Genomic DNA, 16242 nt, shown 5'->3' with positions numbered 1-16242 from the left:
ATGGCCGGTAGACGGGTAAAATCCCCTGACTACTTGCGGAGAGGCACATTTGCAGCACGGTGGCTGACAGCGCCAGACACTGGGGAGCACGTGCGTCCCTCCTGAAGCTGTAAGTTGATGGGATTCCTGGGGGCGTTGGCCTGTTCTGCTGATGCTGAAGATGGATGCCTGCTGAGCCAGCATCATGTATGTGCATCTACTGCATGTATGTTCCCAGAGATGTGCACGGGACTGCCTTCTGTAGCTGTGAAAATGAGTAAAGTCCAGCTACACAGGTGCCCGTCACACACAACCCCATACAGGAGAAGAGCTTCAGAGAGAGAGGGAGAGACAGAAGACGCCTGTCTTCCATCTGCTGGTTCACTCCCTAGATGGCCACAATGGCCAGCCCTGGGCCAAGTCGAAGCTAGGGAGCCAGGAGCTTCATCCGGGTCTCTCATATGGGTGACAGGAACCCAAACACCTGGACCGTCCTCTGCTGCCCTTACCAGGCCACCAGCAGGGAGCTGGATTTGTGCAGGACGTGAATGGGTGCTGGTATGGGATGCCGGTGCTGCAGGAGGCAGGTTTACCCGCTACACCACAGTGCTGCCCCCCCCCCCCCCCGGTGCTGTAATTTTCACAGGTTAAATTTATAGTCAGTAAAATGCTGGATTCAGGTAAGAGACAAAGCAGGAGGCTTTCTGCTCACTTCTCAAAGTCTGCAGCCCTGTGAGCCCCCCCCCCCCCGCTGGGCTCTAGGCCCCTCCAGCAAACCACAGTCCTACCTGAGTCCCAGTCTGCTGGGGTCTGAACTGCCCATCACTGCCCAACCCGTGTGCACCTGTCTGTCTGGCGGTAGAGCGATCGTGCTTCAGGGAATCCCTCCACAGAGGCGAGGTGGACGCCTGCTCTGGGCCTGGGGCCGGGCTCTCATGGAGCTTTGTTGTGGGTGGAAGTGGGGTGTAGACGCTGCACAGGTGAGTAACGAGCAGGATGCTTCCAAATAGCTAAGAGCTACAGGGCTCTCGAGAAGGAACGGAGTGCAGGAGTGAGGCTCGGGGCTGGCTTGGATGCAGCCCCAGGGCAGGGCCTCCGTGAGGCCCTGGTGGCTGCAGGTGTCCTGGGCTTTCACAGCTTGTCGCGACATCGCTCTAGTCTCTGCCTCCTCCCCACAGAGCCATCTCCTCCTGGGCCCACGGGTCTGAGCCCACGCACGGCCCCTTTATAAGGAAGCCGGGTACTGGATTTAGCGCTGTGGGCAGAGTGCTGCGCCCTGGGGGCAGACGGCGCTCTCACTGCTGCCCTGCTTGCTCCACAGGCATCGCCCTCAGCGCGCTCCCCATGTACCTGAGCGAGATCTCGCCCAAGGAGAAGCGCGGCTCCCTGGGGCAGGTGACTGCCGTCTTCATCTGCATCGGTGTGCTCACTGGGCAGCTGCTGGGCCTGCCGCAGCTCCTGGGGAAGGTAAGCAGGCTCCCGGGCTCGCCACGCCCAGCCACACCCCGCCATGCCCGGCCACGCCCACCACGCCCGGCCACGCCCACCACGCCCAGCCACGCTCGTCATGCCTGGCCACGCCCAACCACACCCGCCACGCCCGGCCACGCCCGGCCACGCTCGCTGCTACCACTTTCGGGCTGTGTTGGGGAGCCCTTTCTCTAAAACGTGTCCTTTGGTGTGGAGGTCCCAGTTCTGTTCTTCCGTGGTGTTGGAGAAGAGTTGCTGGATCCCTTTGATCGGCTTTGATGCGGTTTTTTAAGGGCAGGCAGCATATGTCACAGGTTCAAACCTTCCAGTGCTGTTAACAGCTTGGCTCCTCTCCATGCAGCCTTGATTCTGCACGGTAAGCCCTGCATAAACACAGATGGTTTGTTGTGTGTTTTCCTTCCTGAGCAGTCATACCATCACGTTGTGCTGCAACTCGCTATGTCATCTAGCATTCGTGGGCACCTTTCCAAGTTGTTCACTCAATTCAACCTCACCCTGGAGTATTTTTTTTCCTAAACAAACACATAATTACATAACCTTCTATTTTCGGCCTTTTGTTGTGGGAGCAGGCAGACCTGGGTTTGAACCCCCGCTCAACAGTTTGCTTGCTGGATGGCTTTGGCAAAGAGGAGTGTCTTCTTCAGGGTGGAATGGGGTGGGATGCAATCAAGGCAGGCTTCCAAGAAGAGGCAGCCTCTAAAGTAAGCAACGCGAGGTGAGCAGGTGTTAGGCAGGTGATGATGGGGGTTGGGAGAGAGAATATTCTGGCGAAAGGGAACAGGTAGAGGAAAGCCCTGAGTGAGGCACAGCCTCGGAAGCTGAGGAACGTGAGGCAGAGTGCATGGGTGGGTGAGAGCAAGGCCCCTGTTCACTGAGCTGCAGCAGACCGTCGTGGGGAATGGGGAGCCCTGGGCGGTACCAGAGCAGGGGAGTAACTCATCCACAGCAGAAGGTGGCTCTGCAGTGAAGGGGTGGGGGAGACAGGGCTGGGGAGGGTGACAAGCAGGGAGAGGCCAGGCAGGGGGCTGCTGTTGATGGTGTGCGCGACGGCCGGGGGTGAGGCCAGGACTGAGCCCGTGGCCGTGGCAGTGGAGAGGAGCAGGTGGATTCAGGACCAGCGAAGAAACGCAGGCCACAGGACCTGCTGCCCGAGTATCCAGTGAGGATGAGGGACGTGGCTGGCCAGGATGCTGCCCAGGGCTGCAGGGGAGGTGGGAGATGACCCCACTGGTGGCGGGTGACATCCCAGGCTTGTGCTGTGCATGGCTCCTGCAGGGAGCAGTGGGAGGGGCACACCTGGGGAGCACGTGAAACACTCTGTTGGCCTTCAAACCCTCACAGCGGCTCCAGGAGCAGCTCAGACGCCAGATGTCAAGGGGTCAGGCACAGAACTGAGGACCAACCCATCCTGGGGCTGATACCAGAACCCAGCCTGTGTGCTCTCAGACCCACATGGGGTGCGGTCCCCTGGGCCTGGGGGCATGCAGATGAGCAGGGCTGAGCCTGCACACAGGCCCCCTCACAAGTGGTCAAGTGCAGGGAGCCACGGGACGGTGGGCGCTCACCCCATTTTGAAGGTCTTTTTGAAGGTGTCAGTGGCTTTCTGTTGTGGTAAAGCGCATCCGGAATGAACCTCAGCATCGCGGCCGCTTTTCAGAATGTGGTTTTGTGACGCTGTGCATAAAGCCCCCGGCCCCCTCAGAGGCTCCGGCTTCTCATCTTTCTCTAGGGGCCCCTGTGGGTTCTGAGGGCTGATTTGGTTTTCCTTTTGCAACACGGGAAGAGCACCCTCCCTGCTTTGCATGGCAGGTGCCGCGGGCCTGATGGCGTCTGAGTCGCAGGGGCCAAGGTGGTGTTTCACGCTGCAGACTGTCCTGTCTTCCCCTTTGAAAGACATTTTTAAACATAAAACACGAGCATCTCGTGTGTGACAAGAAAAACACTGTAGTGCTTACAGACTCGGCTCTCGAAACAGAATGCGTTTTAAAACCACCCAACAAGTTCAGGTGTCCTCTGGGAACCAAAAAATGGAGGCATTTCTGCCTCAAAAGTGGCTCAGCCTCCCCGGGCGAAGATGGTTTCTCAATTCCCTGGCATTCTTCAGACCGTGATGCTGTCAATCAACACCAGGTTCTTTCTTCTGCTCAGGTACCCAAGGCTTCCATGACCTCTCTTCTCGTCATTCATTCACTTACCACATTGTTAAGCATCAGTTTGCAAGCAGGTGGCGCTGTAGCTTTGAGCATGACACCTACAGGCTGTATCTTTAGGATGCTCAGAGCTGGCACCCCACCTCTCTGAGCTGGTGTGCTAGTAGTGGCCACAAGTCCCAAACCTCCAAGCCCAGGAAAAATGTTGCTGGAATATCCGTTCAAGGTGTTCTCAGCACACCCTGCCCACATGCCTCTTTCTCCCATACCGTGATCTTTCCTCCCCAAACAGATAACGCCTCACTGCTGTGTGTGTTTACTGGTCCAGCGGTGTCCAGTTCACCTGCTCATCAGAAAGCCTCCACTAGGTGCCACGTGTTGGGCTGGCGCTGATGATGGAGCAGGGACCGACTCAGAAAAGTGCCCCAGTGGTGCCCAGGACTATTAACCAAGGTCGCCAGGTGATGGAGGGAGGGCTTGGGGTGGTTTTCCTGCTGAAGGGGCCGGGACACACGTTTGCACTTGAGGAGGATTTGTCTGGGGCAGGACTGGAGAGAGGGGCGGAAGGGGCAGGGGTGTTCCAGGTTAGGGAGCTGCCCTGGGGAGGTAGGCGGGGCCAGCTCCCTGGGGTGGGGGGCCCTACCCCCGCGTTGTGAAGGAGTCCAGGGAAGTGTGGGCGAGATGAAGGGTTCTGGGACCCGTGGCCACTGGGAGACAAGGGTCTTGCCTGCTGAGGGCCGCACAGACTTTGTCCTGATTGCCAGATTTTCCAAGAGAAGTCATAAATTCAGATCTAACGTCTGTCGCTCCCCCTCTTCGCGGAGGAACGACACAGGACCCTGCGCTGTTCTTTTGTCTGCTCGGCCCTTCCCGGGTTTGCTGCTGGTCCTTCCTGGGTTGGCTGCCAACCCCTCCACCTCCGTGGAAGGGCGGCTCCCCCTGCCACTTTCCCCACTTCCGCGGGGGAGCGGCACACCTCCGGCCGGCTCTCTCAGGGGCTGCTCAGATGTTATCCGGATGTTCCCCTTAGATGTTCCTGGTGCATGTTGTCTCTCTCCTCCTTTATAGTCCTCTTCCACCAATCCCAACTCTGCTACCCACACGCCGAGTACGCTGCTCTCCTCCAATCAGGAGCAGGATCAGCTCCTGCAGGTTACTGGTCGAACTGGAGGCAGCTGTGTAGAAGCTGTTTCCTCCTCTCCCAGTGCCACATTGTGGGAGAGCAGATGCATAGAATAAGTCTTAATTCCAGTAACTTAGTCTAGTCCGAGTTGCTCCCCACAAACGTCATATTTCATGATTTTACTATTGACCTTTAGAAAACAGAAAAGCTTCCTGACTGCGGATTAGTTCCAGCCAGGGATCCTGGGTGGGTTTATTTGGATTCAGGAGCAGAGAGAAAGCATTGAAGGGTTGAGGTGGACAGTGACAGGACAAAAATGGCACTTCCTTTAGGCTTTGTGCGGACAAACAGCCTGGTGCATGTCCCTGGGGTATAGCACGGTACTTTGACGTGGGTATATAATGGGTAATGGTTGTCTCAAATATGTCTCTTCTCTGTGTGTTATGTCCAAAAGCTTCGGACCCTTCTGGTTATTTTGTTAAACATATGTCACATTGGTTTTATTTATTTATTTTTATTTATCTTTTGAGAGGTAGAGTTACAGACAGTGAGAGAGCGAGACAGAGAGAAAGGTCTTCCTTCCATTGGTTCACTCCCCAAATGGCCACAACAGCCAGTGCTGCGCTGATCTGAAGCCAGGAGCCAGGAGCTTCCTCCTGGTCTCCCATGCGGGTGCAGGATCCAAGCACTTGGGCCATCCTCCACTGCCCTCCCGGGCCACAGCAGAGAGCTGGACTGGAAGAGGAGCAACCAGGACTAGAACTGACGTGTCAAATTGTTACAGACTGTAGTTACTCTGCTGTGCTATGAAACATTACAATGAAATCCTCTTATGTAAGAAGATATTTTGGTGAGCAATTATTAAAAATCATTATGCATATATTATATATATATAATGTGTTCAGCCCAAAGTTTTGATTAGAGCTATACATAGTAAAATGTTTAATTAAGCAGATTAACATATCCATCTCACATACTTATCCCCTTCTTCTTGTATGTGGCATAGGTATCTGAAAATCTACTCTTTCAGCAAAAATCCCATATGCTAAACGTCTTGTGTTGTACATCAGATCCTTAGGCTTGTTCATGCTACGTATCTGCTACATTGCATCTTCTGGTTTACATCTCTGTTTTCTTTCCTCCACCATTTTATTGTCTTTCTCTGTGTATTTGCCTTTTGTTTTTTAAGAAAAAGATTTTCCGTATCAGTGAGACCATGAAGCATTTGTCTTCCTGTGACTGGCTTATTTCACTGGGCTTCATGACCTCTAGAGCCGTCCATGTTGTATCAGATGGCAGGGTCTCCTCTTTAAAGGCTGGGTACTATTCCATTATATAGAGCTAGATGCAGATTCAGATATAGACATAGGCATTGATATGGATATAGGACTAGATATGGAGGTGGCTGTATGTATAGACATAGCTCTATATAGATAGAGGTATAGACACAGATACAGAGCTAGATGTGGGTATAGATGTAGGTATGGATATAGGCCTAGATGGAAATACAGAACTAGATTTGGATGGATATAGACACCTTGCAGTTCTTTATCCGTTATTCCAGCAGTGGGCACCTGGATGGTTTCCACATCTGGGCCACTGTGAGCAGTGCTGTGGAGAACGTGGCTGTCTTTAGGGAGACCCGGATGTGCCCTCATGTCCTCTGAGGGTACAGTCAGAAGGGGAATTTCTGGGTTGCAAGGTAGTTCCCTTTTTCATTTCTTTAGAAACTCCTGTACTGTTTTTGTTCTCCTCAGTGGCCGCACCAGCTTGCGTTACACCAACAGTGTACAAAGTTCCTTTTATCCACACCTCCCCGGTCCTTCTGGTAGTAGCCATCCTGGTTGTCTCATAATGCTTGTGATTGGCATTTCCCTGGTGGTCACTTGAACACTTTTTCATGTACCTGTTGCTGTGTTTATGTCTTCTTTGGAGAAATATCTGTTCAAGTCCTCTTCAATTTAAAAATCAGATTGTTTGTATTTCTGACACTGACTTGAGTGAGCGCTCTCTCTGTTTGGGATGTAAGCCCCTTACCGGATATATGTTTTGCAAATATACTTTTTTTTTTTTGACAGACAGAGTTAGACAGTGATAGAGAGAGAGACAGAGAGAAAGGTCTTCCTTTTCCATTGGATCACCCCCCAATGGCCGCTGCGGCAGGTGCACTGTGCTGATCCGAAGCCAGGAGCCAGGTGCTTCTCTTGGTCTCCCATGGGGTGCAGGGCCCAAGCACTTGGGCCATCCTCCACTGCACTCCCAGGCCACAGCAGAGAGCTGGCCTGGAAGAGGAGCAACCGGGACAGAATCCGGTGCCCTGACCGGGACTAGAACCTGGGATGCCAGCGCTGCAGGCTGAAGATTAGCCAAGTGAGCTGCGGCGCCAGCCTGCAAATATACTTTGCTAATCCTTTCACTTTGCTGGTTGTTTCCTTTGCCATGCAGAAGTTGTTCGTTTGATGTGGCCCCATTTCTTTATTTTTGCTTTTGCAGCTGGAGCGTTTGTGGCATCCAGAAAGATTATCATCACAACCCCTGGCAAGGGGCTGTTCCCTGTGCTTCTTTCTAGGGGTGCTATGGTTCCAGGTCTTAGACTGAGGTCCCTTATCAGATTTGAGTTGATTTTCAAGTATGTTCCCGTTGTATTCTTTTGCATGTGGGAGGCTTGTCTTTTGGCACCATTTATTAAAGAGTCTGTTCTTTCACCAGCGTGATGGCTTGGTGCTCATGCTGATCATGGATGCTTGCATTTATTTCTGGACTCTATTCTTTCATTAGCCCATGTGTCTCTTCATATAGCTGTGCCATACTATTGTGTTATGTATTTACTTTTTATTTATTTGAAAGGCAGTGAGACAATAAGGGTGGAGAGAGAGAGAGAGAAACAGAGACAGCAAGAGAGATCTTAAATGTACCAGTTCATTCACCAAATGCTTGCAGCAGCCAGGGCTGGGCCAGACCAAAGCCTGAAGTCCAGAACCTGGTGCAGATCTCCCGTGTGGATGGCAGGGACTCAAGTACTCCAGCTCTCACCTGCTACTCCCCAGGGTGCACATGGCAGGAAGCTGGACTCAGAGGTAGCGATGAGACTCAAACCCAGGCGCTCGGATGTGGGATGTGGGTGTCCCAGGTGGCGTGGAGGGAGCAGTGAGGAGGCGGCTCCTAGAATAGGCCGCCAGAAGGCAGGGAAGGGAACAAATGCAGACATTAGTGCTGGGGCTGAGAATCTGATCAAAGACACATCGCACAACATTGTGGTGTCTGAACATTGATGTGACATTTTATGCTTTCAGAGGATATCTTCAAAAATCATAATAATTAGCTCTTTCTCTTGCCAAGATAAAGCAGAAAAGAACTTCTATGAAGATTGTAGGCAGAAGTACCAGAAGAAAGACACAGGGCCAGAAATGAATGATTTGGGGCTGGCACAGTGGCATAGCGAGTTAAGCCATTGCCCAAGATGCTGGCGTCCTGTATGGGTACCGGTTTGAATCCCAGCTTCTCCACTTCTGATCCAGCTCCCTGCTAGTGTGCCTGGGAAAGCAGCTGAGGATGGCCCAGGTCCTTGGGCCCCTCTGCCCATGTGGGAGACCCAGATGAGGCTCCTGGCTCCTGGCTTTGGCCTGGCCCAGTGTTGGCCTTGGTGGCCATTTGGGGAGTGAACCACTGGATGAAAGATCTCCCCCTCCCCCTCCCCCTCTCCCTTCCTCTCCCCCTCCCCCCCCCAACTCTGCCATTCAAATAAATAAAATAATAAAAAAGGAAGGAAGTGAATGATTTCCTGTGCTCAACACGCATCTGCTGTGGGTGAGGTGTGGACACGGAAATGCATGTGGGAATTCAGAGTTGATCACTGTTGCTTCATACACAGCTTCAGTGCGTTTTGTTCCGGTGTGAAAGACTGTGTTCACGTCACAATGTTAAGATGAAAGGGGCATGTTTTCTGTGTTAGAGAAGGCAGCTACATCTAACACACATGCAGGCACAGATACACACACATACATACATGCACACATATAGGCACACACATACACACATGCACTCACACATACTTTACAACTGAGATAATAATGTGCTGTATGTTTTCTTTTTTAAAAATCACTTTTGTTTCAGAATAATTCTCCAGATCCCTAAAGAATCTCTGTAACACACACACATATTTTTAAAGGTTGTCAATGCATGTTCAGTGTTAGCATCATATCCCATCACGAAGGTGTGCAACTCTTGTCCAGTACTGAATGCTTCTGCTGTTTCTGCATGTTCACTGACAGGAATAATATGGAATAAACATACACATCCTTCCAAAAGTTAATGGAAAAAATGGAATGAAAAGAGAAGTTTATTTTGAAGGAAAAAAATTTGATATCATGTAGTTTTTCCATAATACATGTTTTCATAAACTTTTTGAAGAACCTCTCATAGCCATGGACTTAAGAATTTTTTGCACCAAAATTATCTTCTTTTCCTTGTTTTATTTATTTATATATTTATTTGATTGAGTGACAGAGACAGATAGGGGAGAAAGAGAGAGAGAGAGAGAGAGAGAGAATCTTCCATCTACTGGTTCACTCCCCAAATGGCCACAACTGCTGGGACTGGGCCAATCCAAAAGCAGGAGCCAGGAACTTCTTCTGGGCCTCCCACATGGGGGCAGGGGCTCAAGAACTCAGGCCACCCTCGGCTGCTTTCCCAGGTGCATTAGCAGGGAGCTGGATCAGAAGTGGAGCAGCTGGGACTCGAACTGATGCCCATATGCAATGCCAGTGTCACAGGTGGCGGCTTTACCCATTATGCCACAGTGCGGGCCTGAGAACATAAGTTCTGGGGCCATGATTCTCTGCCTTAGAGGACTGTGACTGGGAGCTGGATCAGAGGTAGGGCAGGACTCAGTCACACTCTGAAACAGGATACAGGTGTCCTTGTTGGCAGCTTTATCCACAGGCCACAATGCCTGCCCCTAAACGTATCTCTTAATTCCACTTTCCACCAACATTTTTTTTAATATAAAGGTTTTATTTATTTGAGAGTCAGGAAGAGAAAGGGAGAGGGAGAAATAGAAAAGTCTTCCATCTGCTGGTTCACTCCCCAAATGGCTGCACCGGCCAGAGCTGAGCTGAACCGGAGCCAGGAGCCAGGAGCTTCTTCTGGGTCTCCTGCACAGGTTCGGGGCCCAAGGACTTGGGCCATCTTCCACTGCTTTCCCAGGCCATAGCAGAGAGCTGGATTGGAAGAGGAGCAGCTGGGAAGCGAACAGGCACCCATATGGGATGCTGGCACTGCAGGTAGAGGCTTAGCTCACTAAGCCACAGCACTGGCCCCTTCCACAAACTTTTTGAAGTACCCTCCCATCTTTCATAAATCTTGTAACTCTTGTTTAATCTTGTTTACTGATAGTTTCAGTTTTGAAGGTTATGAAGCATCGATACTCACTGTACCTGACAGAAAGAAGCTGAAAATTAAACATTAAAATGTCTATATCTCAGCCGGCGCTGTGGCTCAATAGGCTAATCCTCTGCCTTGCAGCGCCAGCACACCAGGTTCTAGTCCCGGTCGGGGTTCCGGATTCTGTCCCGGTTGCCCCTCTTCCAGGCCAGTTCTCTGCTGTGGCCAGGGAGTGCAGTGGAGGATGGCCCAAGTGCTTGGGCCCTGCACCCCATGGGAGACCAGGAGAAGCACCTGGCTCCTGCCTTCGGATCAGCGCGGTGCACCGGCCACAAGCTCACCAACTGTGGCCGCCATTGGAGGGTGAACCAAATGGCAAAGGAAGACCTTTCTCACTGTCCACTCTGCCTGTCAAAAAAAAAAAAAAAAAAAGAAAAGAAAATGTCTATATCTCATTCAGAATAAATAACAACTTTTAAATTTCTTCCTACTTGTTTTTGTACATATAACATGCTCTTACAAACACATGACACACAGACACAGACACACGATTGCATTGATTCCACTGATGATTTTCTACGGCCGATTATTTTGTAGCACAGTGTTGTGAGTCATGGCGGTTGTTTGCTGTGAGAATTCTAATTGTACAACCCACAGATGCACGAGGTACTCTGATTGCATCACTGCTCCCTTGTTTGCTGGACACGTGGCTCTTCTCCAGTGTTTAGGATTGAAACCCTGCAGTTGGCAAGCTTGGTGCGAATGATCTTCTACATAAACCATTCCTCGACTCTGACTATTCACATAACTTAGTCACCCCAAGATGGAAACAATGGAGCAAAGGATATGAATTCATCTAAGACTTTGTATGTATTGTCAGGTTTGTCTTCCAAGAGGCTGCCTCCATCCCCAACCTCACCCACCCTGTCCAGGTGTGCACCTGTCTCCCTGGGCCTGTGTCTCCCAGAAGCACCTAAATAACTCGCTGGTATCTGATAGACAAAAGATACTCTCTCCTTACCACGTTATCGCGCATTTCTTTGCCTGGTAGCAGGATTGCAATTCCTGGTTTAGTTCCTGTTGTTGCTGGAACCAGTGACTGCCACGGAGTTCAGAGTCAGCCTCACTGGGGGAATCAAGGGGTGCCGTGTTGTGTCGGAGGTGCTGAGCGCCCTCTGGAGGCCCTGGGAGAGAAGCGGTCCTGCCTGTGCCGGCTTCTGGTGGCTGCTGGGGTTCCCTGTTCCCATCACGCCAAGCTATGGCTAGGCTTCCTCTCTCCCTCTCCACAGAAAGACTGGACAATGTGCATAAAAGCCCAAACTACATGTGTAAGGACACTTGTGACTTCACTGGGCTCCACTTGAGTAATCCAGGATAGTCACCGCATATCAAGAGCCTCCTATGGGGCCAGGGATTCAGTCCAGTGGTTAAGACACCACTTGGGACACCTGCACCCCATATCCAAGTGCCTGAGTTCCAGTCCTCGCTCCTTCCTGCTAATGTGCGCTCTAGGAGTCAGCAGATGATGGCTCAAGTGTTTGGGTCCCTGCACCTACAAGGGAGACCTGCTGCTGGGTGTGTTTCGATAATTAGCTAGCAGATTCAAGATTGTCTCTCTCTGTCTCTCTCTCTCTCTCTCTTTCTCTCTCTCTCTCCCTCTCAAATAAAAAGATTTAGAAGGAGCCTTCATTCCCTGTGAAGTCCTTTTAGCTTATAAATTAATACTCACAGGTTCCAGGGGTTAGGATGTGGATAGCATTAGGGAGGCCGTTAATAAGCCCATCACAGTACATTTATTAAACTGTTTCTTCTGTATTGACCTAACTATTCATATATGTTGTTTAGGTGTCTATTAGTTAATTAATCCATTAATTTTTGCAAGCTCTTTTTGCTATTAATCATATCAATCTCCTGATACACATGTGGCAAATGTTTTTCTGGTTCACTTTTATTTTTAATGAGTAGATTTATAAATAAATTACATAAATAAATTACATACTTTTTATATAATGAAGTCTTCATTTAAGATTTCTTCCTCAGGCTTTTGACTGAGAAATTTTTTCCCCATTCAGAAATTTAATAAATCTTTATCTGTATTTACTTTTCTTTTGTCTATGGTGTCAGGTTTTAAATTTGGTTCTTTTTTTTTAAAAAAAAATTATTTATTTGAGAGGTAGAGTTATAGACAGAGAGAGAGAAAGAGAGAGAGAAAGGTCTTTCATCTGCTGGTTCACTCCCCAAATGGCCACAATGGTTGAAGATGGGCTGATCCGAAGCCAGGAGTTTCTCTGGGTCTCCCACATGGGCACAGGGGCCCAAGGATTTGGGCCATCTTCTACTGCTTTCCTAGGCCACAGCAGAGAGCAGGATTGGAAGAGGAGCTGCTGGGACTAGAATCAGAGTCCATATGGGATGCCTGCACTGCAGGCAGAGGATTAACCTACTGCGCCACGGGCTGGTCCCTACATTTGATTCTTAAAATAATTTGAGGTATTTTGAATTGGAGTGTGACAAACATTTGAATTTGTCTCTTCTCCCCTTGCTACTGTTATCGGAGAACATAGCATTTAGGGTTCTTGCCTCTAGCTTAGAGAAGAATCCAAGCTCAGGCACCAAGGAGACAGGCAATGTGGTCAAGTCCAGGATTTATTTGGAAAATGAGAGAAATACACAGGAACATGAGGGCTTTGAATGGGAGAGGGGCCCAAGAATGGTGAACAGGGAGCTCTGTACCAGCCGTACCAGGGCACACGGGCAGGAGAGAGCGACCACTGCGGGCGGTAGCTGGAGAGCAGCATGAGAATCCGAGAGGTGCAGGGGACAACAGGGGCAGGCTCGGGGGGCCACAGCTCTAATCCACTCCCCAAAGGGGCGTGGTTGTGTAGTCTGATTGACAGGTGGGTGGATACAGATGAGATCACACTGGGGCAGGGGTGTGTGGCTTCCAGCTCCTGAGCCTAATCTCATCTCCCTGATTGGAGCCCATATCACTACTTTTTCCTAAGCTATCCCTCAACCCAACACAACATTTCCTTGTTGAGTATTTTCCTGCCTCACCCTACATTCATGTGAAAATGACGGCTTCTGCTTTTGTGCCACCCACTTTGTTCCTGCGCCCACACTGCATTTCGCTTTGTTATGTATTTAATACATTTCCAAAACTGTGTGGGCAGCATTCCCTTTTCTCTTGTGGCTTCTTCAGAATGCTGTCCTCACTCTCCCCCAAGAGCAGCAGTGCCACTGAGCTTCTGGTTGGAGCGGTGTGGCCTTTGTTTCAGAACCACGGACAGCGGCATCCCTCACAGCCTGGTCCTCTCCCCTATCACTCCCTGGTTGGAGAGCTGCTGCTATATTTTTTAACTTTTTGTTTGAAGGGCTCAGAGACACATTTCCCAGCCATTGGGTCACTCCTCAAATATCCACATTAGCTGGCGTTGAGCCAGGCTGGCGCCAGGGGCCCAGAACTCCACCCAGGTCTCCACATGGGTGGCAGGAAGCCTGGTAGTTGAGCCGTCGCCGCTGCCTCCTGGGCTCTGCTTTGGCAGGGAGCTGGGCTCCAGAGGGGAGCAAGCACTCAACCCCAGGGCTCTCATAAGCAATGCAGGAGTTCCAGGTGCTGTCTTAGAGGCTCTGCTGAACGCCTGTTCCTGCTGTTGTATTTTTCACAGAAAAAAAACAGTGACTTTTCTCAGTTTCTCAGATAGTTTCTGTTTTGTTGCTGCTATTAGGTTTTTTATCTTTACTGTTTTCCAATTGGTTGTTAGCAAACTGTAGGCAAGGTACTGATTGGTGTGCATTAATCTGGAATTCCTGATTTCTTTCTTTTTTTTTTTTTTTTTTTTGACAGGCAGAGTGGACAGTGAGAGAGAGAGACAGAGAGAAAGGTCTTCCTTTGCCGTTGGTTCACCCTCCAATGGCCGCCGCGGCCAGTGCGCTGTGGCCAGCGCACCGTGCCGATCTGATGGCAGGAGCCAGGAGCCAGGTGCTTTTCCTGGTCTCCCATGGGGTGCAGGGCCCAAGCACCTGGGCCATCCTCCACTGCACTCCCTGGCCACAGCAGAGAGCTGGCCTGGAAGAGGGGCAACCGGGACAGAATCCGGCGCCCCGACCGGGACTAGAACCCGGTGTGCTGGCGCCGCTAGGCGGAGGATTAGCCTAGTGAGCCGCGGCGCCGGCTGGAATTCCTGATTTCTACTAGTTTTCCTTTGTTGTTATTTTTTTGCTTGCTTCCCTACAGGATTCAAATGAGTGATTATTGATAGTGTCTGCAAACAGCGATCATCTCCCCCTCCTGTCTTTGTCATTCCTCTTATTGACATCCTGGTCTTACTGCGTTTTCCAAAGTAATGTTAATGACTGGACGTATTTGCTTTTCCTGATTTATTAGCTACATCTACTGTGTTTCACTGTTAAATATGACAATTTTTATTCATTTGAAATTGATATTATTTTACAAACAGTTATCAAATATATGATCCAGTAGATTTGACTTGATGGGTTGATATCATTATGTTGAGACAGAATAATCTGTCTCATGTTAGTTTTCACAGACAGTAGTGAAGAAGGGAGTCTTCCATATTTGTTGAGCTTTGATGCTTTTATGTTATCTGGCAACTAACTATTGAAGATGGTATCTTATTCGGGTGTCCTGCGTTAAGCCATCTTTACTTTATTGCAATACGTATTTGCTGTCATGGTGGACTCTTTATGTGTTGTTAAAACTGACCAGGATAAGCACCTGGCTTCTGCCTTCAAATCAGCGCGGTGCGCCAGCCACAGCGGCCATTGGAGGGTGAACCAACGGCAAAGGAAGACCTTTCTCTCTGTCTCTCTCTCTCACTGTCCACTCTGCCTGTAAAAAAAAAAAAAAAAAAAAAAAAAAAAAACTGATTTGTTGGCTTTTGCTTAGAGCTTGGGTACTTGCGTCCATCCATAGATGGGGTCTGTCTGGAGTTCTTACTGCTTAACTCACATCTGAATCTTTTCATTTTTTATTCCCTCTAGAAATGATTATTTAACATCAGTTGGTAATTAAACTATTCAAAGACTTCATTAGTAAAACTACCTCAACCTGGAGTCTTTTAGGAGAAAAAAATTCTTTGAAAACATTTTATCACTTTCTTCTTTCATTAACAATCTGTTTCTATGTTCTTTTGAGTCAGTTTTGTTCATTTCTATCTTTCCAATAAAGTTGTTTTACTGCATGAAAATTTCAATTTGTTAACATACAGCTTCATGAATGTTAATGCTCTCTGTCCATATTTAAAATATTTATGAATGTTAATGCTCTCTGTTCATATTTTAAATATTCTTGTCCATATTTAAAATATTTATTTTTCTCTTTAAATGAAATTTCCAGTCACTCCAATTTTTTTAAAGACTCAATTCTGAATTGTCATTTTTTTTGCTTTCCAACTTTATTATTTTCCACTTTGCTATTATTATTCATACATTTTGGATCAATTTCCCAACATTGCAGAAACTGTAACCTGCCACATTTGCTATGTTATTGTTTCCTAAATAATTTGTCACTTTGATTCCATCTTCATAGTTAATTATTTATAACACCATTTCCAATTCTCATGTAGATGTGACTTTGTTCTTGTCAGTTTGTTTTGCGTAAAAAAAAACTGAATCATGTGTCTGTCCTGTGGGCAGCATGGGAGGTTTATTCTGGGGTTGCTTTGTTACTGGTACCTGTCTGCTGAGGGATGGGGCACCTTCTCATCACAGTCACAACACACAGACCCAACAGTGCAACATGACTTTACTTATTGCAATGGTTATCATTTAGCTATAAAATGCAGAGAGTCTCATATCAGAAAAATCCCCATGTGATTAAAAAGGTGCTAACATGTGATCTGTGACAGAAGAATGCAATTCTGGGGCAAAGGCAGCAAGGAATCCCCAGGAGCAGCTGCAGCACAGTGTAGAAGGCCTACACAGGTCACAGGCACGCACAGGGTAGCAACTGTGTGCAGGGTAGCAGGTGTCTGTAGGGTAGTGGGCATGTGCAGTGTAGCAGGTATGTGCAGGATAACAGGTGTGTGCAGGGTAGCACGTGTGTGAAGTGTAGCAGGTGTGTGTAGGGTAGCAGGTGTGTGTAGGGTAATGGGC

General features: G+C 49.1%; 1 protein-coding gene across 3 annotated transcripts in view; it reads left to right on the top strand.

Annotated features, from left to right (window-relative positions):
- SLC2A9 (solute carrier family 2 member 9) overlaps positions 1-16242 on the top strand; it is a 142500-nt gene that overhangs the window by 46280 nt on the left and 79978 nt on the right. For all 3 annotated transcript variants that reach the window (XM_051829847.3, XM_051829863.3, XM_051829853.3), the window contains one exon: positions 1301-1446. In XM_051829847.3, coding sequence (XP_051685807.3) covers positions 1301-1446 — 146 coding nt within the window. The remainder of the gene's footprint in view (positions 1-1300; positions 1447-16242) is intronic.

This window comes from Oryctolagus cuniculus, chromosome 2 (genome assembly GCF_051225735.1).
Source record: "Oryctolagus cuniculus isolate XC-2025 breed Fujian yellow rabbit chromosome 2, ASM5122573v1, whole genome shotgun sequence".
Lineage (NCBI taxonomy): Eukaryota > Metazoa > Chordata > Mammalia > Lagomorpha > Leporidae > Oryctolagus > Oryctolagus cuniculus.
Note: the sequence above shows the minus strand (reverse complement) of the source record. Positions and strands in the feature narration are given on the sequence as shown.